At 41.2% G+C, this 26,861-nt stretch overlaps 1 protein-coding gene across 1 annotated transcript in view; it reads right to left on the bottom strand.

Moving 5' to 3' along the window:
* LOC124719058 (F-box/LRR-repeat protein 7-like) overlaps positions 1 to 26,861 on the bottom strand; it is a 100,868-nt gene that overhangs the window by 42,426 nt on the left and 31,581 nt on the right. The window contains exons 3-4 of the mRNA XM_047244728.1: positions 16,788 to 16,956; positions 10,431 to 10,735 (exon numbers count right to left, since the gene is read on the bottom strand). Coding sequence (XP_047100684.1) covers positions 10,431 to 10,735; positions 16,788 to 16,956 — 474 coding nt within the window. The remainder of the gene's footprint in view (positions 1 to 10,430; positions 10,736 to 16,787; positions 16,957 to 26,861) is intronic.

The following is a 26,861-nucleotide window of genomic DNA, read 5'->3' as shown; positions in this document are numbered from 1 at the left end:
TCACAATTTTTTTTTGTCGGTGAGAATCACAAAGTCATCTGCAATGGCTTCAAAAAGTTTTGTTTTTTACTTCCATTTCCCATTCTTTCATTACTTTGTCTAAAACTATTTTGAATAATAGCAGTGAGATCCCATCTCCTTGTCTTACTCCTGTTTTAACTAAGAATGGTTCTGAAATTTCATCTATGAATTTAATTTCTGAGTCATTTTCTGTCACTGTTTGTTTGATCAGATTTGTAGTTTTGGTGTCTAATCCGCATTCTTTTAGAATATGCCATAGAGATTGTCTATCTATAGAATCTTATGCTTTTTTAAAATGAATGAATGAGGAGACTATTGGTTTTGACACAAATGCTTTAATTTTTAAAATAATTTTAGGGTAGAGATCTGTTCTGGGCACAATTTAGTAAGTGAAAAGCCTACTTGGTAAAATGAAATTGTATGTTCTAGTTGTTCATATGCCCTCTTTAGGAGACACGTGTATAAAATTTTGTAAGTGACCAGCAGAAGTGAAATGCCTCCGTAGTGGTTTATATCCGACCCCTCTTCCTTTTTGTGCAATGGATGAATTAGTGCACATTTCCATTCCCCTGGAATATTTTCTGTCTACCTAATTTCTTGGATGATTTGAGTGCTCTCTTTTAAGGAACTGGAGCAAGATGCTTCAATAGCTCAGCCACAACTCCATCTTCTCCCAGCGACTTTTTGAACTTCTCAATGTACCTATAATTTTTTTCTTGAGTTGGCAGCAGTGAAGTTTTTTTGTGTGTTGTGGTTGCAATATGGGGAATCTCCTACTTGGTTGTGAGAAATTTAGAAGTTGAGAGAAAAATTTGGCTACTTCTTGACAACTTTATTTGTTAGTTAATGTAAATTTTCCAATTTGCTTCCAAAGCGAGGTTTCGTGGAGTGTATTCTCTGATTTCATTTGCAAACATTTTGGAAAAGTCATGTGTTTTGTGGTTCCTAAAGTCTTCTTCAGTTGAGTTTAGCTGTTCATTAACATATTTTCTTTTAGTCTACATATTTTAGCTATTTGTTTTCGGACTTCAAAAAGTTCTGTTGTGTGGTTTCTGATTTCGCACAATTGTAGTTTAAGAAAGCTTATTGTCTCTCTTCTAATGTGTTATCAAAATTTGAATTCTGAAACTTCCTGGCAGATTAAAACAGTGTGCCCGACCGGGACTCGAACTCGGGACCTTTGCCTTTCGCGGGCAAGTGCTCTGCTATCTGAGCTACCCAAGCACGACTCACGCCCGGTCCTCACTGCTTTACTTCTGCCAGTATCTCGTCTCCTACCTTCCAAACTTTACAGAAACTCTCCTGCGAACCTTGCAGAACTAGCACTCCTGAAAGACAGGATACTGCGGAGACATGGCTTAGCCACAGCCTGAGGGACGTTACCAGAATGAGACCCTCACTCTGCAGCGGAGTGTGTGCTGATATGAAACTTCCTGGCAGATTAAAACAGTGTGCCCGACTGGGACTCGAACTCGGGACCTTTGCCTTTCGCGGGCAAATGCTCTACTATCTGAGCTACCGAAGCACGACTCACGCCCGGTCCTCACAGCTTTACTTCTGCCAGTATCTCGTCTCCTACCTTCCAAACTTTACAGAAGCTCTCCTGCGAACCTTGCAGAGGGATGGTAGAGCACTTGCCCACGAAAGGCAAAGGTCCCGAGTTCGAGTCTCGATCGGGCACACAGTTTTAATCTGCCGGAAGTTTCATATCAGCACACACTCAGCTGCAGAGTGAAAATCTCATTCTGGAATTTGAATTCCACCATGGGTGTTGGAATTTTTTCTGTAATGGGATCATTCTCTTGCTTTCCATATAATTTTCACTTGGAAATCTCTCCAGCTGTTTGTAGGTTGATTTGCCTATACTTCTGTAATGTTTGATTCTTGGATTTCAAATCAAATTTGGGAATTAGTGGTGTTTTCTTTTGGATTTTCATTTTTAGTGTGAATTTAATTGTGACTGGTGGTATTATTATTACTATTATTATTATTATTATAGCATTTAAAGTATATATTAAAAGAATTTTTTATCTTTTGTGTGTTCTATGTTGTGGGATTATGAGGGTGTGGCTGACATGCATTTATGCTGACAAGTGTGTACAACTCTGATCACACACCCTCCTCCTCCATCATTTCTCTGTCTATCCTCCTCCCCGTTTTCTATATCCATCTCCTCCTTCCTTCTCCGTCCATCCCTCCCCCCCCCCCCCCTCCTCTGACTTTATTTATTGATATTATAAAGGGGACCTTGACTGGGAATAGAAGTCAAAATGAATTGGTAAATTGGCTGGAATCATTAGTGCATGGGGTATGAGAGAGACCTTACCAGCTACTGTATCTGTAGGGATAGTGGCTTTAATGACAGTATTTTACATGGTTTTAATCTACAAATGGACTCTGAAGCACACTCGTGGGAAAAATACAGCAATTCAAGGTTTATTCTACACACTTCCAACAATTCAAGGTTTATTCTACACACTTCCAACTACTGGCCTTGTGAGTTATTAATTGTCATTGCGAATGCAAGGCTAACCAGAAACTGGACATGCTCAAATAGGAGTGGCAAGTCGGTTGAAATCAGTTGTATTCTTGGAATAAGAACATCCTTATAAAGTTAGCCATAAACTCAACTGTCCTGTTTTCTGTTAAAATCTACAGCGAAAAGGAAAACGAAACCGCACATTTTCACAGCACAGCTTAGCATGTCCTTTCTCGCAACTGGTTTAACAGAAAGTGTTCATATATGACATGTCTACATTTCCAATGATTTAGACTGCATTGTCAATCAGTCAATTGGTCAAGAAAGGATTCAGCCAACAAAATCTTTCCTTGAATTTCTGTGAACTAAAACAAAAGAATTTCAGTAAGATCATGAATTTACTGACATGGAAAAAAATCAGAATTCATTGTTTTGACAATAATTTGTTTGTGGTTTTAGTGTGTTCATCGCAACTCTCAGTGATGAATGATATATTTTGTCTTTTCACTTGTAGAGGAAGCAAGTAGCACTGACTGTTTCCAACACTGTAGGATACCCGTGGGAAAAATGCAGCAATTTGACATTTATTCCACAGACCTCCTATGACTGGCCTTGCAATTTATTAATTGTAGACATTCCATTTCAATTTTGACATACATATCAACGGACAAACTTGACTAGAAGAAGGGATCGGTTGGTAGGACATGTTCTGAGACATTGAGGGATCGCCAATTTAGTATTGGAGGGCAGCATGGAGGGTAAAAATCGTAGAGGGAGACCAAGAGATGAATACACTAAGCAGATTCAGAAGGATGTAGGTTGCAGTAGGTACTGGGAAATGAAGCTTGCACAGAATAGAGTAGCATGGAGAGCTGCATCAAACCAGTCTCAGGACTGAAGACCACAACAACAACAACAACAACAACAACAACGGACAACTGATGAAACAATTGTGATAGTACTCGTTTCAATGAATCATCAAATGGTATGTATAAAAATTCATACAGCTGATCTTTTTGTTTGTTTCTTGACCTGTAAGTGAATAATGAACTTTTGTTAGTAATCAAGTTGAAACATGGTTACCAACATTGCTACATACTGATTAGTGGAGTAATCATCACACCGGTTAACACACGTTTGGCTGTCTGTTTTGTTGACATTCTGAATTATTTTGTGTGTAAGCTCCAACTGAGTGAGTCAAACGTAACCACTGTTCGGGAGTCATAATGGATCATTCTTCAGAAATACTTATTTGATTTGCCTGTAAACACTATCTATGCTCTTCCTCAGTCTCGCCGACTCAAGACGATCGTGTAACTGGCCTGTGTTGTGCTTAGACCAACCAATATTTTGATGCCTCACTGGTGGCATTTTTCTTCCAAATTAATAAATCACAAACTGAAATCAACTGAATGTTTGCAACATAGAAATTTACCGCAAACTAATATCAATTCAATCTTTGCAATACACCAAAGATATGATCACAACCGATAATGCACTGAAATATCGCTTTCATTTGTATTATTTTTTGCAGAATATCAATATTCGATGCAGAATTTGTTGTTATGAAAACAAGTGCCAGCAGAACTGTCAAACTGAATCTCGTATTCCTTCTGTTATGAAAACATGTGACAGTAGAACTGTCAAACAAACTGTCACATCACATTCCTCTTATTGAGATTTTCATACAAAAATGCCATCCAAATTTCCATTTTTTCTGGTGAAATTTTCCAAAAATTTTCTTTCATATTAACCTTGTCCTCACAATTACAAACACAACAATAAGAACAGCAACAAAAATCAGCCAAATCAGTCAGGCCATTCCCAAGTGATTACCTTTCATATATGTGACAACTGATTTTTATTTATATAGATTTATGTTTTGCGTACATATTTCAGAGGGGCTAATTGTATGCAATTTCTGTGTCTGCCAGTATGATGCATAACAATGTAACAATGATAGTCCAGGCCACAATTCCTGATAACAGTTAACAGGGAACAACAGTTAACTTATAAGAGGGAAAAATGAATAAAAAATATCACGGCATCATAGTATGCTGACACAGAAATGGTGGAAACAACTCATGATATTTTTGTTTGAGGTAGAAAAGCATGAAATTATCGTAGCCAATCCCTCATTATGTGAAATGCAGGTGAAAGCCCTTTTCTGCGAAAGTTTCATACTAAAATTATACAGTACATTTAAATTACTAAATAAGGTGTGTCACAACGTACTCTTCACACATGAGTTGCTAAGTTCCTCATACTGCTGTTGCTCTTTTGATGCCAATAATTTGAGCAGTAGTAGGTAGAAGGGCATGGGGCTGAAGGTGTAATATTACTGACATAAATGGAAAAAAATAATGTGTCCAGAATGAAGCCCTGTGGAAGAGATTTTGAAAACTTCCTGGTGACAGACTTTGTCTATGCAAACACTCGATAGCAGCAGCTGTTAGATGTCCCCTATGTTTTTTGGAGGTTGCCAAATGGGGTGGCATGCGTGACTCAACAATACGGGTGGGCATACCATAGGTGCAATGACACTGTAAGGGTATCTTTGTATAGACCAGACAAACGTGTAGTTGCTCAAGAGGGACAGCAGCCTTTCCCATAGTTGCAGGGACAAAAGTCTGGATGATTGACTGGCCTGGGATTGCAACCAAACATGACCTTGCCATGCTGGTACTGCAAATGACAAAGCATGGGAAACTACAACCGTTATTTTTTTCCAAGGGTATGTGGCTGTACCATACAATTAAATAATGATGTCATCCTCTTGGGTAAAATATTCTGGAGGTGAAATAAGTCTTCACTCCAGTCTCCAGATGTGGATTACTCAGTAGGATGTCGTCAGCAGGAAAAACCAAATTGGCGTTCGATGAGTCGGAGAGTGGACTGTAACAACCTTTAATTGAGTAAGTAGGTTAGACAATGAAAAGGAAATGGTTAGGGTGAAGTTGGATATAGTGGATATTAGTACAGGAGCAGGTGAATAGAGGGTTATAAATCAAAAATCGACAGGAATACGTCAAATGATAAATAAGAAAATAGGAATGCAGGGAAGTTACTATCAACAGCACAACCAGTGAATCATCGCATCCAAGATGCACACACAGCCAAAATATGCCACAGTAATACAAGTTTATATGCCTACTAACTCCGCAGATGAAGAGACTGAAACACTGTACAATGAGATAAAAGAAATAATTTCGATAGTTAAGGGAGATGAAAATTTATTTGTAACGGGGGACAAATTTGATAGTAGCAGAAATGGATTGAGATGAAGTAAGGCAGGAGGAAGCCATCTGATAGAATCTTACACAGAGCATAATTTAATCATTGCAAGAAGTTGGTTTTATAATCATGAGAGGAGGTTGTAGATGTGATAGACATATGGAAACACCGGAAGGAGGACTAGATTTTTAACTGCAAATATTTCCATGGGCAAATGTGAACTGTAAACATAATTTATTGGTTGTGAACCGTCGATTAAAACTGAAGAAACTGCAGATGTGGCCTGGATATATTTAAAGAGATACAGGTTGTTGAGTGTTTCAAAGAGAGCAGCTGGCAACAACTGAAAGCAGCAGAGGAACAATGATGCGAAAGGACAAGGCTTAGACGAAATACTTGGATTCTTCTATAGATGTAAATGATCTAGCAGGCAGAGTGAGCAGCAGCCTGCGGCTGTTTCCCGATGTTGCTATGGTGCACAGGAATGTGTCATCGTTGAGTGGCTGTAGGAGTACACAAGATGACTTGGACAAATTTCAACAATTTTCCACATATCGCATTTTAACAATGAATACTTCATACCATGCTATGATCCTGTCTCACTATGGACAGCTTTCTTCGTTGTATCAAACAATGAAAAATCCAGGCTGGAATAACGACAATATTATGAAAATGATAGATACTCACCATATAGTGGAAATGTTTAGTGACAGACAAGTGCAACAATAAGACTGCTAAACAAATAAACTTTTGGCCAAAAAGCCTTCTTCTGAATTAGATAACACACATTCATGCAAATGCAACTCTCATACACATGACCATGTCTCTGACAACTGTCTCTGGACAGTGTGTGTGTGTGTGTGTGTGTGTGTGTGTGTGTGTGTGTGTGTGTGTCGTCTAATTCAGAGGAAGGCTTTCTGGCTGAATGCTTACTTGTTTAGCAGTCTTTTTGTTGTGCCTGTCTGCGACTCAACATTTCCTCTATATGGTGAGTAACAAGCTATTCTTTTCATAATATTGTCACTGTTCCTCCAGTGTATACAGAATGTATCAAAAAAAATCATCCAATTTTAAAAAGAAATCATAACTATTACGTTATTTGAGATATGTGTGTGAACAACGTACTGTTGGAAAGAACAAACTCTTGAGTTTTATATGGTTTCCGCTAGGTAGCAGCAGTATGCGCCCACTTCAGCTCTTGGAAAAATGGTGTCGTGATAACAGAAAGCATTTTGTGTTCTACATTTTGTGCAGTACGAGTCAGTAATAACTGCTCAGCGTGACTTTTGTACTAGGCATGGTATGGATCCTCCTACAGCACAGAACATTTAGACAACGGCATGAACAATTCCGAGAAACAAGTTGTTTATGTAAAGACAAATCGCCGAACCGTCCCAGTGTGTTGGGCACAGACGGTGAATGCATCTGCCATGTAAATGGAAAGATAGACCGTAATAATATAAGAATATGGGGTACGGAACAACCACATGAAGTTGTACAACGTGAGAGGGACTCTTCAAAATTTAATGTGTTTTGTGGGAAAAGGTATACGGTCCATTTTTCTTTGCAGTGAACACTGTTACAGGAAGCACATTTCCCAATATGCTTGAGAACTTTCATTTCCCACAGTTGGAGACTGATTCAAACGACTTAATTTACCAACAGATGGGGCACCGCCACACTGGCACCTGGAAGTGCGGGAGTTTTTAAATCAAAGCATTACTGAATGATGGATCAGTCACACTGCACCAGCCTTGCATTACTGACCTCCAAGGTCACCAGACCTGATTGTATGTGATTATTTCTTGTAGAGATTTACAAGCGACTCTGTTTATGTGACACCATTACCAACAACAATAAATCAATAGAGACATCACATAACAGGAGCTGAGAAAGCTGTACCTCAAGACATGCTCACTGCAGAGTGGGAAAAATTTGAATACTGCAATGACTTATGCCATGCACCTCAAGGGGGGCGTATTGAACACTTATGAAAAGCTATGAGGAAAAAAATTGAGTTTCCCATTCATCAAAAAACAGAATTTATTGTATATGTTTATTAGTTTCAGAAATATAGATGTGCCAAACTGGATGACTCTTTTTAATACACCCCGTATAACATCTTCATATGTGAAAGCATAAATATGAGTTTCTGTCTTGCTTACTAGGCAAATACTAAACACCGTTGGGGGAGGTTGATCAATAGGCAACACTAAAGTATTACAGATATTACACAAAATGTTACATTGTACTATATAAATAGGGGCATCTGTAAAACTATAACTCAAACAGTCAGATTATATTTTGTTTATTTGGGATTTATTAATTTTTTAAGGATAGATAACATTTATGTGTTTATTCACTGTTGAAGGTGGTTGCAGTTAAGGTCATAAGTAGTATTCATTTAGTACGCAGACACCTTACACCAGTAGGCATTTGCTCAGCCCCACTGCAGCCATCCAAAGCCTGGAGCTGGAAGTACTGTACAGTGGAGTGGGTAAAAGATTTGTGTTCATAACATTGGTTAATGAACAAGTGGTAGTGCTTTGTTCACTGCATCAACTTGTAAGGTTTCTAAACTGTAGCTGATGCCACAGATCACTCTGCATTTAATACTTTAATGTTATGTTTTAGAAATGTAGCTTAATTTAATGAAAGGAATGAATGACTTGTTAAACAGCAGCATATGACTATTTAATTATTAATATTGCCATTATAGGTTACTGTATTTTGATTGGAAAGCTGATACTGTTAAAAACGAAGTACAGGGTGAGCACAAAGTCTTACCCTGATTATAACAATTTATTATAGAATAACCGTTTGGCATAATAATTTACATTCTGGAGAGCAGGGTGGCCAGGGTGTTGGACCGTTCCTTCCAATTCACCGATCTGGACATTACTCCCCTCTCCAGACATTACGCCACCTTGACTTTTTTTTTTCTGGGGCTAAATCATGGACAGAGTCTTCGTCACACCAGTTGCTGACGTCGACAGACTGAAGGCTAGGATACAAGCTGCTGTGGGTACTGTGACAGAACACGTTACGAAACACCTGGCAGGAACTGGAATACTGCCTCAACATTCTCTAAGCTGCCAAGGGAGCACATGTTGAGGTTTACTGATGTAAGTGGTCTTACAAAAAACTAGTAACAATAAACCTATGTAACGGCATCAAATGTAACTTATTATGTCAAACGGTTATTCTGTTATACATTTTTATAATCAGGGCAAGACTTTGTGCTCATCCCATATATTTGCATGAGCTCTACATCATTGGTGTTACTTCATAATAGCCCCTCCCCCCCCCCCTCCCCCACCCCCCCACCCGAACTGTCTTCAGACAGAGACTGTTCATCATCAGTTGTTAGGAACTCTTGCATAACTTCGTATGCGATTAACTTTATGGTGACTGAGCATCAGCATTCAAATTGTCTCATTTCACTGTCATACTGAACAATTGGTCATGCTGTCCCGCTTCACTGAAATGCATATAGTCACGGATAGTTGCGTAGGGGTAAAGACACGTATGAAGAAACAATGAGAGCAGCAAGGGTTTTAAATAGAGAACAGGAGACAGACGCACAAAGAGGAATTTACGGGAGTCAGATCCCTTTGCTCCTCATCATGTCAAAGATCAACAACAGAAGGAATAACTCTAGGCTTGTACTGACGCAGTGCAAGCAGTTAAGGGTTAATGGTACAACAGCAATAACGAGTAAAGACCCGATTCTTTTGTTAAATATTTGCCTTTGAACATGTAACTGAGAAAAAGTTTAGGAAAGGCTCAAAACTATGCTTAAAGTTTATTGGAAGTCGCTAAGAGCTCTCATTATGAAACACTGGATGAAATTAAACTGGGTAATTTGCACTTAATTTTAAGCAAAAACTATTTTTTTCTGACATCTCAATGTTTATGTTATCATGTCTTCAGAACTACATCTCATACAGTGATATAATTTTGCAGCACATTACCTGATGCATGTAGTTACTTTACGCAAAGAGTGTTGCAAACAGAGTTAATAGCAAAGAAATAATAAATTGAAACTACATGCTTGACACTAAAATTTGACTGTACGAACATCAGAAACGTAGTAAGTGATAAAGTTGTTTCCTTTCATCATTTTAAATGTATATGGGAGGGGGAGGGGGGGCGGTGGGAAGGCATGAAGGGGCACGGGAGGTCATCAGCGAGAAAAAGTTTCGTACAGGTTTAAAATTAAGTGTAAACTTTGTTCGAAGTTGCTAAGTGCCCTCACTTCCAAATACTGAATAAGGGAAGTCCGTGTATTTACATGCCATCCATTACACTGCCTAAAGCCAAACACACAGTCTGTAACACTAATACTTGTCTTATTGCGTTAGTCTTTTATCTTAAGATTATGTCTCTAAACAACTAGATTATGACAGAATTTTAAGATTTTAAATTGGGTCAATAATAATGCGAAATGTTGAAAATCTAATTTTTGTTGCCCCTACTCCGGCAACTGGTACTGGGTTCTAGGATAGTAGTCTTCCTCACATTTTGTATGTAATGGGTATCTTTACACAGATGAGGATAAAATATGCAGAATTTACAATTACAAACAACCAGAACCAATAAGATATTGCGTAATATGAAAAGACTGAATGCATGTGAAGTTTAGTCACTCTATGATATCCTAGATAATCATACGAGCTGGGATAATAGCACTTACTTTCTTCCAACCACAGCACACTTTATGCATATGGCCTTCAGGGTGTTCCTCTTGGCATTCAGGAAGTACCTCAGATCATCCATATCGAGAACTGAGAATCCGAAGTCAACCTCGCTTAGTTGTGGGCATCCATCACCCAAAGGTCGCAACACGGGAGTGCTTTCGGCAAAGTGTACTTCCAGATTCAGCACACGGAGATGCTGCAGTTGTGACACCGCCTCCGAAAATTTCTCAGACTTCAGCAATTCATTGGATATCCTCAGCTTTTGTATTTTGGAGCACTTCTCAACCAAGTTCTTCAACACCTGCAACCAAACAGCAATTTCCCTAGTATACACATACACACCTTCAAACAAAGGACTGGGAAACCTTGAGAGGAAAGAAGCATCATTACAAGGTGTTTAAACAATTGTTTTTTGTCAGTTCTGAAGCACATAATCAAATTTCAGCACTAGTTGCACAGCAGCATAACAGATGGACCACACTCCAACAAAAGAAAGTTAGTTAATATCAATCTCTATGGCACCACCTCTTCAGAGTTCCAGAGACAGCTACTGTATTCACCTACATCCATTTGCACTTCACAGTTGAAAGTCTCAAACAGCACTGCCTGATGTCAGGGATTTCCTTAGGCTGACTTGACTTAAGGAGCGTCTTAGTAATAAAGAAAAATAGTATTAAAAATTAAATATGTATTTTTTCACACATACCAATGTTTATGACCTCACATCTCTCGAACAGTGTGTTGACAATGATGTATTTGTGTAGGTACATTCAGTGGCATACGTGGATACTGCCTGCGAAATTCATTGCGAACAGAGTTAGTAGGACAGAAGTAAGAAATTTAAACATTATGCATGATGTGGCAGTTTTTCACACATCTCATTATTTATGACATCATATCTCCTTAACTGTGACAGGTTGGTGGTTCTTATCCCCACAGCGATTGTTGCCCGACAGTAAGGAATACGCGTTTCAACATTGGTTGAAATCAGTTCAATGACTTAGGAGATGTGGAACACACACACATACATATGCCAATTTTTATAATATGTATGGATGGATGGATTTTTTAAAAACTGTCAGTGGAGTGAGGAAGAGAGATGGAGAAAGAATGACTGACAGACAGTGCGTATCTGGCTATACATAGCTCTCAGTTGCACACCATGAAGAATTTTGTACAATGGCTGGAAGTGAGAGCGAGGCCGTTACAGCCAAACTTGGTGGAAAAGACAGACAGAGTGCCAGTCTCATGCCTCGTACAAAATTGAACTTAACAGAAACAAATTCTTGTGTTGTTCCTGTGAAAACAGCCTTCATACAGCAGCAATTGGGTTGGCAACCTGGAAGGAGCTAGTGCAGCAGATTTACGGAAGCCAAACAGCAAAGGAAGGCTGTCAGTTTTCAAGTTAGAAGATGAGATCACTTTTAGATGGACTGTGTTGAAGATGAGTTGTGCCATGCAACTATCACTATGAAAGACGAGTTTCTCATTTCTTCCAGTAAATTGGCACACCACTGAGGTGACTGTTGCTGTAGCAAACAATATTGCAGTATTAAAGGAAAACTCTCCATGTGGAGTGAAACAATGGTGCAATCGTTGCTCTGATTTCTCTCTCACCCATTAGATCTCTGTGTGTCTTACTCGTTATACCTTGTGCATTAATGGGGATTAAGGATATATGCAGATTTTACCAGGACTCCTGGATTTATAAATTGTTTCCCAATTGAGCCAATATACACCACTGGCCATTAAAATTGCTACACCAAGAAGAAATGCAGATGATAAACAAGGTATTCATTGGATAAATATATTATACTAGAACTGACATGTGATTACATTTTCACGCAATTTGGCTGCATAGATCCTGAGAAATCAGTGCCCAGAACAACCACCTCTGGCTGTAATAAGGGCCTTGATACGCCTGGGCATTGAGTCAAACACAACTTGGATGGCGTGTACAGGTACAGCTGCTTATGCAGCTTCAACACGATACCACAGTTCATCAAGAGTTGTGACTGGCGTATTGTGCGAGCCAATTACTCGGCCACCATTGACCAGACGTTTTCAATTGGTGAGAGATCTGGAGAATGTGCTGGCCAGGGGAGCAGTCGAACATTTTCTGTATCCAGAAAGGTCCGTACTGGACCTGCAACATGCGGTCGTGTATTATCCTGCTGAAAAGTAGGGTTTCGCAGGGATCGAATGAAGGGTAGAGCCAAGGGTCGTAACACATCTGAAATGTAACATCCACTGTTCAAAGTGGCATCAATGTAAACAAGAGGTGACTGAGACGTGTAACCAATGGCACCCCATACCATCATGCTGGGTGATACGCCAGTATGGCGATGACGAATATACACTTCCAATGTGCGTTCACCGCGATGTCGCCAAACACGGATGCGACCATCATGATGCTGTAAACAGAACCTGGATTCATCCAAAAAAAATGAAGTTTTCCCATTCGTGCACCCTGGTTTGTCGTCGAGTACACCATCGCAGGTGCTCCTGTCTGTGATGCAGCGTCAAGGGTAACAGCAGCCGCGGTCTCCGAGCTGATAGTCCATGCTGCTGCACACGTCGTCGAACTGTTCATGCAGTTGGTTGTTGTCTTACAAACGTCCCCATTTGCTGACTCAGGGATCGAGACGTGGCTGCACGATCTGTTACAGCCATGCGGATAAGATGCCTGTCATCTCAATTGCTAGTGATACGAGGCCATTGGGATCCAGCATGGTGTTCCATATTACCCTCCCGAACCCACCAATTCCATATTCTGCTAAGAGTCATTGGTTCTCGACCATCGCGAGCAGCAATTTCGCGATACGATAATACGATAAACTGCAATCGCGATAGGCTACAATCCGACGTTTATCAAAATCGTAAACGTGATAGTACACATTTCTCCTCCTTACACGTGGCATCACAACAATGTTTCACCATGCAACACTGGTCAACTGCTGTTTGTGTATGAGAAATCGGTTGTAAACGTTCCTCATGTCAGCACGTTGTAGGTGTCGCCAACCTTGTGTGAATGTCTGAAAAGCTAATCATTTGCATATCACAGCATCTTCTTCCTGTCGGTTAAATTTCACGTCTGTAGCACGTCATCTTCGTGGTGTAGCTATTTTAATGGCCAGTACTGTAACAATCAGTCACATTAATGTGACCACCTGTGTAAACCCTGTATAGCCAGTTTTTGTAGCATGGACCACTGCAAGACATGCAGGAAGAGTATCATCGAGGTTCTGGAAGGCACCGACAAGGGTGTGGAACCGTAGCGATTCCAGTACCGTTGCCAGCTGTGTTCAATTTTTCGCTCAAGGATCCATTTTAAACAGCCCGACTGAGGTGGTCCCACAGTTTCTCGAATCGGTCTAAATCCAGCAGTTTGGTGGTCTGTGGAGTACAGCAGACCGATCATGGTGATCATCAAACCACACACATACACAGCGAGCTGTGCGAGACATTGCATTGTCCTGCCAGCTGAGGAGAAACAAACTACATGTAGGGGTCAACATAGTCTGTGAAGGTATATCCATACTTGTGTGATCCACTGTGTCTTCCAGAATGATGTCACCCAGGGAATGTCACAAAAAAGTTCCCCAGACCGTTACCCTCCCTCCTCCACATTGGGCCTCTTTCGATTGCCGCGAGACCGTACAACGATGGTGATCTGTCCGACAGAGCATGAAACATCATTCATCTGGTAAGTCCACCTATTGCCACTCAGTGACTTCCAGTTGCGGTATCGACATGCAGATTCCACCCCTCACTGCTGATGAACGGCAGTCAGCATGCGTGCATCAACAAGGCACCTGCAGCAAAAGCCCATACACAGAAACTTTCTTTCACTGAATGGTCATTGAGGAGACATTGTGGGTAGCCCGCCCTTGATTCATCTGGGGGTCAGTTGCTCAACAGTTATGCATCTATTCGCATACACACATCTCCACAGCCGTCATCCACCCCTGCCATCCAAGACCTGTGGTGCACCACAGATGCCTCTGCACTGGTTTCCAATAGTGCCATTTTGGCAAGCTTCCATCCTTGGTCCAAAAGTTAATGACCATGCCCTTTGGGACATCACATAAATGCCCCACACTAGCTGCACTAGCTCCTTCCAGGTTGCTAACCCAATTGGTACCATAGGTAGGCTCCCCTAACAGAAACAAATTCTTGCAATGTTTCTGTGAAGTTCAATTTTGTATGAGGCATGTGACTGACAATATATCTGTCTTTTCCACATCATGACAAAAACTGAACTGTTTTCATTTCCTCCCGACACGCTTTATAGACCCTCCACTGCTAATGCTGCCACGTGTCGTCTGTGAGAGGTTATTGCACACTGATGTTGAACACAGGTGGAGGTCATTGAGGAGACATTGTGGGTAGCCCGCCCTTGATTCATCTGGGGGTCAGTTGCTCAACAGTTATGCATCTATTCGCATACACACATCTCCACAGCCGTCATCCACCCCTGCCATCCAAGACCTGTGGTGCACCACAGATGCCTCTGCACTGGTTTCCAATAGTGCCATTTTGGCAAGCTTCCATCCTTGGTCCAAAAGTTAATGACCATGCCCTTTGGGACTGTGTAATTTCTTTTGTATGCCGAGCCAAAATATTAGACAGTGCTGCTAACTCCGCTGTCCCCTCAGCCATCTTGCAGCTCGAATTTTACCTCCAGCCGCAATATTGCTGTTACGCCCTGTAAGTACTCTGCTTCGGTAGCTGCACAGAAGATTCTTAAGCAAATTTGCTGGGTTGGGAATTTTCTCCGCTAGGGGACTGGGTGTTACGCTGTTGATGCAGTTGTGTCAACGTAAGTGACATTTCACCAGGACTGACTGAATGGGCATGTCCTGAAAGCAAACAATAAAGAAAAAGCCCTTCAAGTACGGTCAAATCTAAGATTTTTGTTCTAGAGCAGGGGCGGGCAGGAATCTTGCACGTGTGTGGTGCACTTGCACATGTGCAGTTAACAGATGTTCTGCGTGCACACAGGGGCAAGCTGGCCACCCACTTCTCTCCCCTCCCCACCATACCGTCTCTCTGCTCCTTCCTCTGTAATGCATTTCGTTTCCTAGCTTGCTTTATTGAATGAAGGAATAAGGTTAGTAGAAGTGCTTGAAAGAAATCGTGGTTTGAAAGAGTACCTATTACCTACGATATGTTTTATTTAATTATCACAGGTGGAGTTTATAATATGTTTAATATCTGGAACAAAATTTCTTCATAGAGACGAACGCAAACAGTTACGTAAATTTTCATCAGTGATGTTTGGTCTTAACTGAGACTTATTAATTCAGCAAATGGTTTTCCAGCTCACGCTATATTAAGCGCGATCTTATAACTTGCACGTACCGCTGGGCTATTATTGTTGTCGACCTGAAAAATTGAAAACAGTGCTCCATAAAATGTTAAATCAGTTGGTTGAGAGACATGACTAAAGGAAGTCTCAGATCTCTCGTGACCACAGCAACTACGACGGATTCATCTAGTATTGTCAGATCGCTCTTCTTAAGCTCAGTCAGTTTCCCCATCCGCTCAGAATCCGACAATAAATTGTACTTGTACTTGTGAAATTTATTATAACGGCCTCCAATACTAAACTTCCGCTGACCAGCGAGAATACTGCCACACATTAAACATTTCGAATTTTCACGTTTTAGCACAAAGAAAAAATTATACTCCCATTACTTTTTTAAAAGATAGCAAATCTCCACTTCTCCATTTCCTTGTTTCACTCTGCATTTTCCGGTTCTCGAAATAAAACGTTCACTACGTAGTGGTTGCTACACTTCAATGTCCGTAGCTTAGCCTGGCACTACACTGCCGCAACCTGCCGGCTGTCGCCACTGCCCCGGTCGACAATTGCACCCGAGCTGCACACATGCACCGCTGTGCGCTCATGAGCCACGTGCAACGTTTGCCCGCCCCTGTTCTAGAGCATCATCATTTTGAATAATGTGCACAAATCTCTTCCAGAGGAATCACTGAGTGAAATAATTTGGTTATTTTACCTAACCATACATGCACAGTCAATCAAAGTAATGAGCCGCAGACAATTAATCTCAGACAGAGACCAAGGCAGGGGTAGACCCACAGCCTCTCTCTGCAGCTGACTTAATTTTAGACTGAAAATTATGATGCTAACAAATATCTGGTAAAAAAAAAAATTTATACTGTCTAACAAGGTTGTACAGGCCAGGAATGGTTGTATTACACAAGCTTTGGAATGCTTAGTTAGTCCTTATTACTAACCTACAGGTATTTAATAGTAAAAATTGTTAGCAAAAGAGGACATCCAGTATCAAGAGGTGAGACTTTAATCTAAAGGACGTAACACTTACTGAGTAGCTGAGCTCCTGGGTGACATGCAGGTGCAGCTCCAAGAGTTTGGGGCATCCGTTGTAGAGAGCACGAAAGACGCGGGACGTAGCACTGCGCTGCATGCTCACGTGACGCAGGTTCGGGACGTCGTTGAACGTCTGTATCGCCTCCTTGTCAGTTGTATCAGAACTACACAATAACATAGCTTCTATAAAGAAAATCTGTAAACGGCTGAAGCAACAACCGTAGGATGAAATCACCTTGTACAATCAATAAACAGCCAAGCAGCTGTAAAATGGAAGGATTATTAAAACCCGTTTACAACGGTTTTTCGGAAGCAAATAATGACAACCTAAACAGGTTAACAGTGGTACATTAAAAATACAGCCAAAAGGCATCGGTCAGATATAAAATTTCACCTCAATAATAATTAAGTCAGAGACTGCAAAGGACTTGGAAGAGCACTTGAATGGAATGGATAGTGTCTTGAAAGGAGGATATAAGATGAACATCAACAAAAGCAAAGCGAGGGTAATGGAATGTAGTCGAAGTAAATCGGGCGATGCTGTGGGAATTAGATTAGGAAATGAGACGCTTAAAGTAGTAAAGGAGTTTTGCTATTTGGGGAGAAAAATAACTGACGATGGTCGAAGTAGAGAGGATATAAAATGTAGACTGGCAATGGCAAGGAAAGTGTCTCTGAAGAAGAGAAATTTGTTAACATCGAGTATAGATTTAAGTCTCAGGAAGTCGTTTCTGAAAGTATTCGTATGGAGTGTAGCCATGTATGGAAGTGAAACGTGGACAATAAATAGTTTCGACAAGAAGAGAATAGAAGCTTTCAAAATGTGGTGCTACAGAAGAATGCTGATGATTAGATGGCTAGACCACATAACTAATGAGGAGGTACTGAATAGGATTGGGGAGAAGAGAAATTTGTGGCACAACTTGACTAGAAGAAGGGATCGGTTGGTAGGACATGTACTGAGGCATCAAGGGATCACCAATTAAGTACTGGACAGTAGCGTGGAGGGTAAAAATCGAAGGGGGAGACCAAGAGATGAATACACTAAGCAGATTCAGAAGGATGTAGGTTGCAGTAAGTACTGGGAGATGAAGAACCTTGCACAGGATAAGAGTAGCATGGAGAGCTGCATCAAACCAGTCTCAGGACTGAAGACCACAACAACAACAACAATTAAAGCATGCAGAATATGGAGGTTGTCATTTAGTGTTACCTCACCGCTGTACAGCTAGTGCACTAGTGTCGTGTGTGCGATACTTAGGCCCAGGAAAAATTCTGGCAAAAGAGAGCACTAGTAAAATGTGCGATGAGGGTGCGTGACAGTGAATGAACATTATTATGCTAAACTTGCTGGCATAATAATGTTCATTCACTATTGTGCACGGTCTTCCTACATACTACTAGTGCCGTCTCTTGTCGGAAGCTCTCCTTAGCCCCCCCCCCCCCCCCCCCCCCACACACACACACACACAAAAAAAGGTTTAAATAAAGCTTCCATTTAGCACTGATTGGCTGTTTATTAATTCTACAAGAACAATACCGCAGGCGCAAAAATGAGGGAATTGACACCAACATTAACTTTCAGAATGTGTGGTTACTTCAAATGAAAACGAGAAGTAAGAAAACAAGAAGTACGAACTATTAGGAAAGGTGTAGGAAACACATTCAATACTATCAACACAGATGAAATAAAAGGATACATCAATATTTAAGTTACAAATAAAATGGTAGCAAAAGGTCATTATTTGCAAACTCCAGATATTTACAGCGGGCAGCAAGTGACACTCTGAAGAACACAGATAATGGGCAACAACAAAGATGAAATGTCGAACAAAGCAATGAGCTCAAATTATGCTAACCAGTCCTATTGTCATCCACTTCTTCCCTGGGTCTATACCCCATCATCGTCGTCATTTTCACTTTCAGTCACCACATTTTGTAGCTACTTTTGATGACCACCTTATTCACTGTCTGACTGACAGAATACTGGAATGTTATACTGTGACTTTATTTATTTATTTCATCCATATCTCCACCTTATTATTCCATCCGTACCTCCAGCTTACCACTCACGTTACTGCAGTTGAAGATACGGAAAATGGCAAGCTATATACTGCAAATGCTGATGGGCAAATATGAGAAATACTGAATGACTAACACCAAGAATGAATTTTCACTCTGCAACAGTGTGTGTACTGATTTTAAACTTCTTGGCAGGTTAAAACTGTGTGGTTGTCTGGGACTCTAACCTTAGATCTTAACATTCAAAAAATACAATATTATGCAGTACAAGAAAGGACAATGAACTAACATAAATCAAAGGATGTGAGGGATTCAAGGGCTTCAGATACTTGAGAATATTGCTGTCATCCAACAGTGAAACCACACTAGTGATGAAAAAGAGAGAGAGAGAGAGAGAGAGAGAGAGAGAGAGAGAGAGAGAGAGAGAGAGAGAGAGAGCGGGGGGGGTGGGGGGGGGGGGGGGTGGAGGGGGGGGGGCGTAACCTATAGTAAATGTAATCATGCAGGAGATGCTTACTATCGCTTATGCTTATAAATTCTACATCACCATAGGCATTTATCTCGGTCTTTGGTAGAAAAATTCCCACTGCTAGGCAAAATTTTCAAGTCAGATGGATTTAAGACAGCTGGAAGTATTATTTGGTGCAATGTTAACTGTCTCAGCACATGCTGAATAAGTCCACATGGGGGAAGCAAATTCAGCTGTAGATTAGCAAACCCCAACCGCTGGAGTCCACGTCACTGAGAGGCTAGCTTTCCACGAGAACTGACAAGGTCACAAACTGATTTCTTCTCATCTCAATCACGTCTCACAGTGAAGTTTTTGAAGATGTCTGACCAGTCAGTGATGATACATAGCTAGACTGCTGAGTCTGCATTCGGCCTCACCCATCTGAAGTGATGCTTAGTTGCCCTCCAGTTATTTGTATTTAACAGACACAATTCTGCCACTCGTGTCTTTGATGGACTAAGAGTCAGCTGGTTGTATTCTTAGTATTCCTAGGAATTCCAGAGCAAGACTGTCAAAATACAGAAAATACTCTGTGTTTTGAGGATGATGGTCACTGGTACACACATTGAACAACATGTGAAACAGTGCACTTCTCTAAAGTAAACAGTTCCTCTGGTCTTTCCAACTGCTGTGACTGCTCTGAAAAATCAATGCAAAATTTTCCATGGTCTTTTAATATCAATATTAATCTGGCAACACTACCATTCTTTGTTGTTTTGAAAAGCATTCTTACAAATATTCCATGTTGTAGTAACATCCTATGTGGCTGTGAGATCAACAGATAACAGGCCCAATTGTGTGTGTGTGTGTGTGTGTGTGTGTGTTTTGGATATGATTAATTACACATGCTGTAGAATATTATACCTCTTGAAACCAGCTTGTTCAGATGATATTAGTTCTGGTTCTATGAATGTATCGAAATGAGTCAAGATTATACACTGCTGGCCACCGTAAATGCAACACCTTGAAGGAAGCATCCGAATCAAGTGAAATTTACACCATGGGTTTGCAGCGATGATATATGCAACTGATTAGAATTTCAGCGCAGACGCACATCACACGCGCCTGTGGCGCCACCTCATAGCGCCATTTAAGGCTTCGATTTCGACGAGTGTACGTTCGGCGCGTGTGTTTACCTTGTGGTTGTTTCACAAGACGATCAGTTATGCCTCGTAGACAACAGCGAACATCGTTTGATCAAGTATCCGAGTTCGACAGAGGAAGGATAGTGGCTTACCGAGATTGTGGATTATCATACAGAGAAATCGCTAGTCGTGTTGGACGAAACCAAACAACTGTAATGCGGATATGTGACCGTTGGATGCAGGAGGGTACGAGGGACCGACGTGGTCGATCGCATTCACCTCAGTGCACCACTGCACGTGCTGATAGGCAAATTGTGCGCATGGCACTGACGGATCGCTCAGTGACATCCCGAACCATAGCACAGCACATTGCGTCTGTAACGCATCATCCAGTGTCTGCGCGTACCATTCGACGCCGTTTACAGCAGATTGGTCTGTCCGCAAGACGTCCATTGCTTCGTCTACCATTGACGCAGAACCACAGACGTCTCCGTCGCCAATGGTGTGATGACAGACGGATGTGGACGGCAGAATGGAATGACGTTGTCTTTACTGACGAGGCACTCTTCTGTCTGCAGCACCACGATGGTCGGATTCGAGTGTGGAGACACCGTGGAGAGAGGATGCTGGACAGCTGCATTATGCGCCGCCACACTGGTCTTGCACCGGGTATTATGGTATGGGGCGGTATTGGATATTACTCTCGCACGCCTCTAGTACGCATTGCCGGTACTTTAAATAGCCGGCGCTACATATCCGAGGTGCTGGAGCCAGTTGTCCTTCCTTACCTTCAGGGCTCGGCCACAGCCATATTTCAACAGGATAATGCGCGACCACACGTGGCACGCATTGTCCAAAGGTTCTTCGTCAATAACCAGATTGAAGTGCTTCCCTGGCCGGCTCGCTCTCCGGATCTTTCGCCGATAGAAAACATGTGGTCCATGGTTGCTCAACGAGTGACGCAGATTACATCCCCAGCTGCCACACCAGATGATCTTTGGCAACGTGTGGAAGCTGCTTGGGCTGCTGTACCCCAGAAACACATCCAACGTCTCTCTGACTCAATGCCGAGACGTGTGGCAGCGATGATCTCCAACAATGGCGGCTACTCTGGCTACTGATTCTGGCAGGAACCACATGTCACAGATGTCTGTAAACGTAATCAGTTGATACTTGGTCAACATGTTATCTACAAAAAAAATTTTGTTGTGCTACCTCTTGTCTTTCTTGGTGTTGCATTTACGGTGGCCAGCAGTGTATGTTCAAAGGTTTTACACAGATGACTTGGGAGCAATATTGGCCCATAGTTCTTAGAATCTCTTCCAGGTTTTAACAGCGAGATTACTTTTCTTTGCAAATGTGATATTGTCTCAAACCTTTACTGAGTAATCGGTTAACCAAATAATATTAAGGGAACATATTTTATCTATTTGTTCAGCAACTTTAGAATATTTAGGGTTCCTAATTACTTCCCCCAGTTTGTTATTTAAAAGTCATCCACCTCTCCTGCTTTGATGTAACAGATTGTTCCAGCTCTTCCTCAGAATCAGAGGAAAGATGGTCATGTAAAACCATTGTTTAAGGAGTTAGCACACAGAATTTCCACTGTGCACTTTGATTTTGATTTGTTTACAAACGATAAAAAAGGAGAGCGCACAGGACATTGGCAAGACACAATGCGGTCAAAGTCTCCACCTGCTGTGGGGATGGTATTTATACTTTGGCATCACAGCTTGCAGGTGTCTTTGACGACACAGCAAACACCTCTGTGGACAATGCAAAACACTAACAGAAACAGATTCATTTCAGATGCATATGTTGTTCTGAGTAGTAAAGAGATCTGCCACCTAATTTGGAAATGTTAAGTACCCGAACAACCATATACAGAAGAGTTCTCTAAAATGGCAGTTACATCATTTTGTAGCGAGTTAGTGTATAAACGAACTCTCTTACAGCATTCAACCCTCTGCAAATAACAAAGTATCCAACAGCACTATTACTGGCATTGCATAGCAGGCCCACTGCATCAAGAAAACACAAGAAGGGAACAGTAAATCTTCAATGGGGTAGAAAATATCAAGATGACAGGTCATTAGTGAAGTAGTTGGTTCAGTTGCAACCCATAACCAGAGCCATAAACACTTCATTTTTTGCCTTAATCCCATACGACCGAGATTTAACATTTCACTGCCTTGGACGACATCTATACGTTTTTTACTGAGCTTTCTGTTTCACTCTTTTCATTCAAGAGATGAAACTGAGCACTATTATCTGTGATGATGTCTGAAATATTCCTAGATTTTTCTTTTTCATGTTCTTAAACAACATTCAACCGTAATGACTGTTCTTTGGAAAAAAGTACTTTCCACTGTTTTCTTGATTACTGTCACTTACCAGTAATATTTTTTCCGAGCTTGATGGTAATCTCGTGTTGAAGATATCCTGTGTGTGGTGCAGCACATTTCTGTAGCAATTTATTGGTTTCACAGTAATGCAACCATACTGTAGATACAACCTCTCAGGATACAGTGCTGTGTTGATTACTAAACTGCTTTCATGAACAGACTATGGTTGTAATGTGGTTTCACCTTTGTTACATCTGCATCACCATCTTCTGAAAACTAAACCCTATCCGGTTTCTCGAAATATGATCTTGTTTTTGGGGCAACACAATATGCGTAGTTTTTGTTTTAGTGAAGAGTTCACTGTCTAGTTTAATAATCTGTTGGTAGATGTTTTCAGAGGAGAAACTAAGTCTGGTGGGTATAACTGCATTTCCACCCTGCACTGGAAGGTGGAAGTTTACCCCCGCAAATCTATACGAGTTTAATTCCTTTCACACTTCTGTATTCTCATCAGTCTCAACATATCCTAATTATGTTGGCACAAGAGAGTTATTTGGGAGCAATGAGGCGCAAAGAAGTGTTAAGTTGTTTATACATAGAGGAGACTATTTCAGTCATCATTGTGATGAGTTTAACATGTAAAACAGCACAACTGGAACTTACATCACTAGTCTGGTAAAGAACACACTCCCACCATACTAGTGCAGTTTTTCAGGAGTAAGCATCATTTCTGTGATCGTGGGACAACTGCCAGGTAGTTTGTTATGCATGTTCCGTAGAGATACAATAAGTTATGCAACACATCTTTTTCTCAGCCAGTTTGGTTGAAAAAATGTGGAATTTGTTTTCGGACATCGTGGAATATTCCCATTTCAGCCTCTGTAGTTTCATGAAGCTCCGACAGGCGGCAGTGCTACATGTAGCCACAGGCACCTTTGTGATTGTGATTTATTAGTCTCATAACATGTGATTAAGGTGTAGGAGACACGTCAAAAATTACGAACTAGAATCTAATACTAATTTTTAAAACTATATTTAGTCTATGTAGCAGTATCTATATTTTCATATTTTCCAGCATAGGTAAATATCTATCTTGATAATAGACAACATTCACCCCCCCCCCCCCCACAATATAATGCTAATTCGTGGTTAGATTCTGCTCAAATTATCAGTTCATCTTCCATGAACTCTTATAATGAGTAATAACATTTGTGTATAAGAATTTCGTGTAACTTCTTTTTTAGTATCCCTAGTTCCATGTTTAGAATGTTTTTGCCTTTAAGTTTGTTGTATAATGAACAATTCCGGTTTGTTGTGTAAAAATATCATTAGCTCGTATAAGTATAGGGAGGGGGACAGTCAAAATTTTTAGTTTCTGTAATAATGGACAACATGATTCTCTTTGCTGTGCAGTGCACATATTTCTGATATTTTTCTTCTGGAGCTTCAGTACATGAGATATATTATTGGAGCTCCCCCAGAAAATAATCCCATATCTTATCACTGACTCAAAGTAACTTAGATATGCTACTTAGCGATTGGACATGTTTGCAGCACTTGATAATATATGCATGGCACATGCAAAGCTACCCAGTTTGCTGCACAGGTACTCAATGTGTGTGTTCCAGTTTAAACTCTTATCGAGGTGTAGACCTAGAAATTTGGCAGAATGCACTTCTGTTAATTCTTCACTTTTACGATTTATACTAATTTCCTGGTCTCTTGACTGTTTGGTTCTGAATTCAATCTAGTTTGTTTTTGATATGTTGGGCTTCAGACCATTTAACAGGAACCATGATTCTAGCCTGTCTAATGTACCAGTGACTATCAGGAATCGTTTCTGTTTCTTCGCTTTCTATCGAGACAGACTTGTCATCAGCAAACGGAACGGATGGTGAATTTATGTTTAATGGTAAGTCGTTGACATACAATAGAAAGAGAACTGGACCGAGGATAGAACCTTGTGGGACACCCTGAGTTATTGTTTTCCAGTCTCAATGGTAGTTTACACCATTCAAAGTGATGATTGTTCTTTGTTTTCTATTAAATAAGTAAGAAGTAAGCCATTGAAGTACTGCACCCTTAATCCCATACTTTTCTAGTTTGTGGATTAGCAAGGAATGGTTTACGAATACCTACAGAGACCTGGCAACGAACAAAAGTACGGCGAGTCATCAGATGAGGCGCCTTTCATCACTGCAACAAGATTTCAGGAACCTGTCCGATCTCCCCGGTGTCAGTCAGTCACACATAGCTGTGACTCCTGCAATGTTGGAACCTCCAGACTTCCATCTGCTTGGCCCAATGAAGGATGCACTTGACAGGAAGCAGTAAGTGGACGATAAGAAAGTTATCGATGCAGCAAGATGTTGAGTCCGACGTCAACTTGTAGAGTGGTACCATGTGGGCATACAGGCCCTCCCAGTAAAGTGGTGTAACGCCATTGCACTGAATTCAGATTACGTCGAAAAAACAGTGTTTTGTAGCCAAAAGAATGGGGAATAATATTGTGTATTTGAATCCTGATTAAAATTCACCCGCTTTCAAAAAATAAGTGTTGAATTGCTTACTGAATGCATAGTAAAACCCATCTCTCACAAGCGTATATTTAGCCTACTAAAGACTTTTAAGACTACAGGCTTCAAATATTTATTGACATCAGTACATGTACACGACATGTGGGATCAGAGGAGATGACATCACCCCCCTCCCCCCCCCCCCCCTCAAAAAAAGATGCTTTAACTTACCAAACGAGAAAGCGCTGGTATGTTGATAGAATAAAAAACACACCAATTTTAAAGCTTTCGCAACACAAGGTTGCTTCATCAGGAAAGAGAGAAGGACAGGGAAAGACGAAAGGATGTGGGTTTTAAGGGAGAGGGTAAGGAGTCATTCCAATCCCAGGAGCGGAAAGACTTACCTTAGGAGGAAAAAGGACAGGTACACACTAGCGCGTGCGCGCCCACACACACACACACACACACACACACACACACACACACACACACAGAGGCAAAGATGTTGTTGAATGACAGGTAATGTTTGAGGGGTGGCAACTTGAAATTAGCGGATGCTGAGGCCTGGTGGGTAATGGGAAGAGAGGATATATTGAAGAGCAAGTTCCCATCTCCGGAGTTCTGATAGGTTGGTGTCAGGATACTTCCCACTGACACCAACCTATCAGAACTCCGGAGATGGGAACTTGCTCTTCAATATATCCTCTCTTCCCGTTACCCACCAGGCCTCAACCTCCGCCAGTTTCAAGTTGCCGCCGCTCATATCTCACCTGTCATTCAACAACATCTTTGCCTCTGTACTTCCGTCTCGACTGACATCTCTGCCCAAACTCTTTGCCTTTACATATGTCTGCCTGTGTGTGTGTGTGTGTGTGTGTGTGTGTGTGTGCGCGCGCGCGCGAGGCTATACCTGTCCTTTTTTCCCCCTAAGGTAAGTCTTTCCGCTCCCGGGATTGAATGACTCCTTACTCTCTCCCTTAAAATCCACATCCTTTCGTCTTTCCCTCTCCTTCCCTCATTCCTGATGAAGCAACCTTGGGTTGCAAAAGCTTCAAATTTGTGTGTGTGTGTTTTATTATGTCTATCAACATACCGGAGCTTTCTCATTTGTTTTTTATATATATTTTTCCCCACATGGAATGTTTCCCTCTATTTTTTATATATATATCGCCGCTAGACAGTTTGAGCATGTAACAGTTCAAAGACATTTGCTGGGGGGCCGACAAACTAGCTGCCAATCCACCATATCTGAGACATGAGTGGGGGGTAACATGCCAGGTCAGGGAAGGTGTATTATTCCTCTGTCTAATGAAGCGTTACAGATCCCTCACCACATGTGTCTGGGCATTATACTGCCGAATCAAGAATTCTGAGAAGCACAGCAGAGCACCAGTAACTATTGCTATGAGTCCTCCCTTGCACAGCAGTCTTGGCATAACACCAACCTCTCCAGTTGCAAAATAAGGTGGAGCTACTGAGCCAACCTGTACACTATGTCTGTAATCTTCATCACTCATTGCAGTATACAGTTCAACATATCCTTTGAACTCTGGTACATCCAGGGTATTGCACTCAAAGCCAGAGCCATGT

Source organism: Schistocerca piceifrons, chromosome 10, assembly GCF_021461385.2.
Source record: "Schistocerca piceifrons isolate TAMUIC-IGC-003096 chromosome 10, iqSchPice1.1, whole genome shotgun sequence".
NCBI lineage: Eukaryota > Metazoa > Arthropoda > Insecta > Orthoptera > Acrididae > Schistocerca > Schistocerca piceifrons.
The sequence above is the reverse complement of the archived record's forward strand: the minus strand, read 5'-3'. Positions and strand labels throughout refer to the sequence as shown.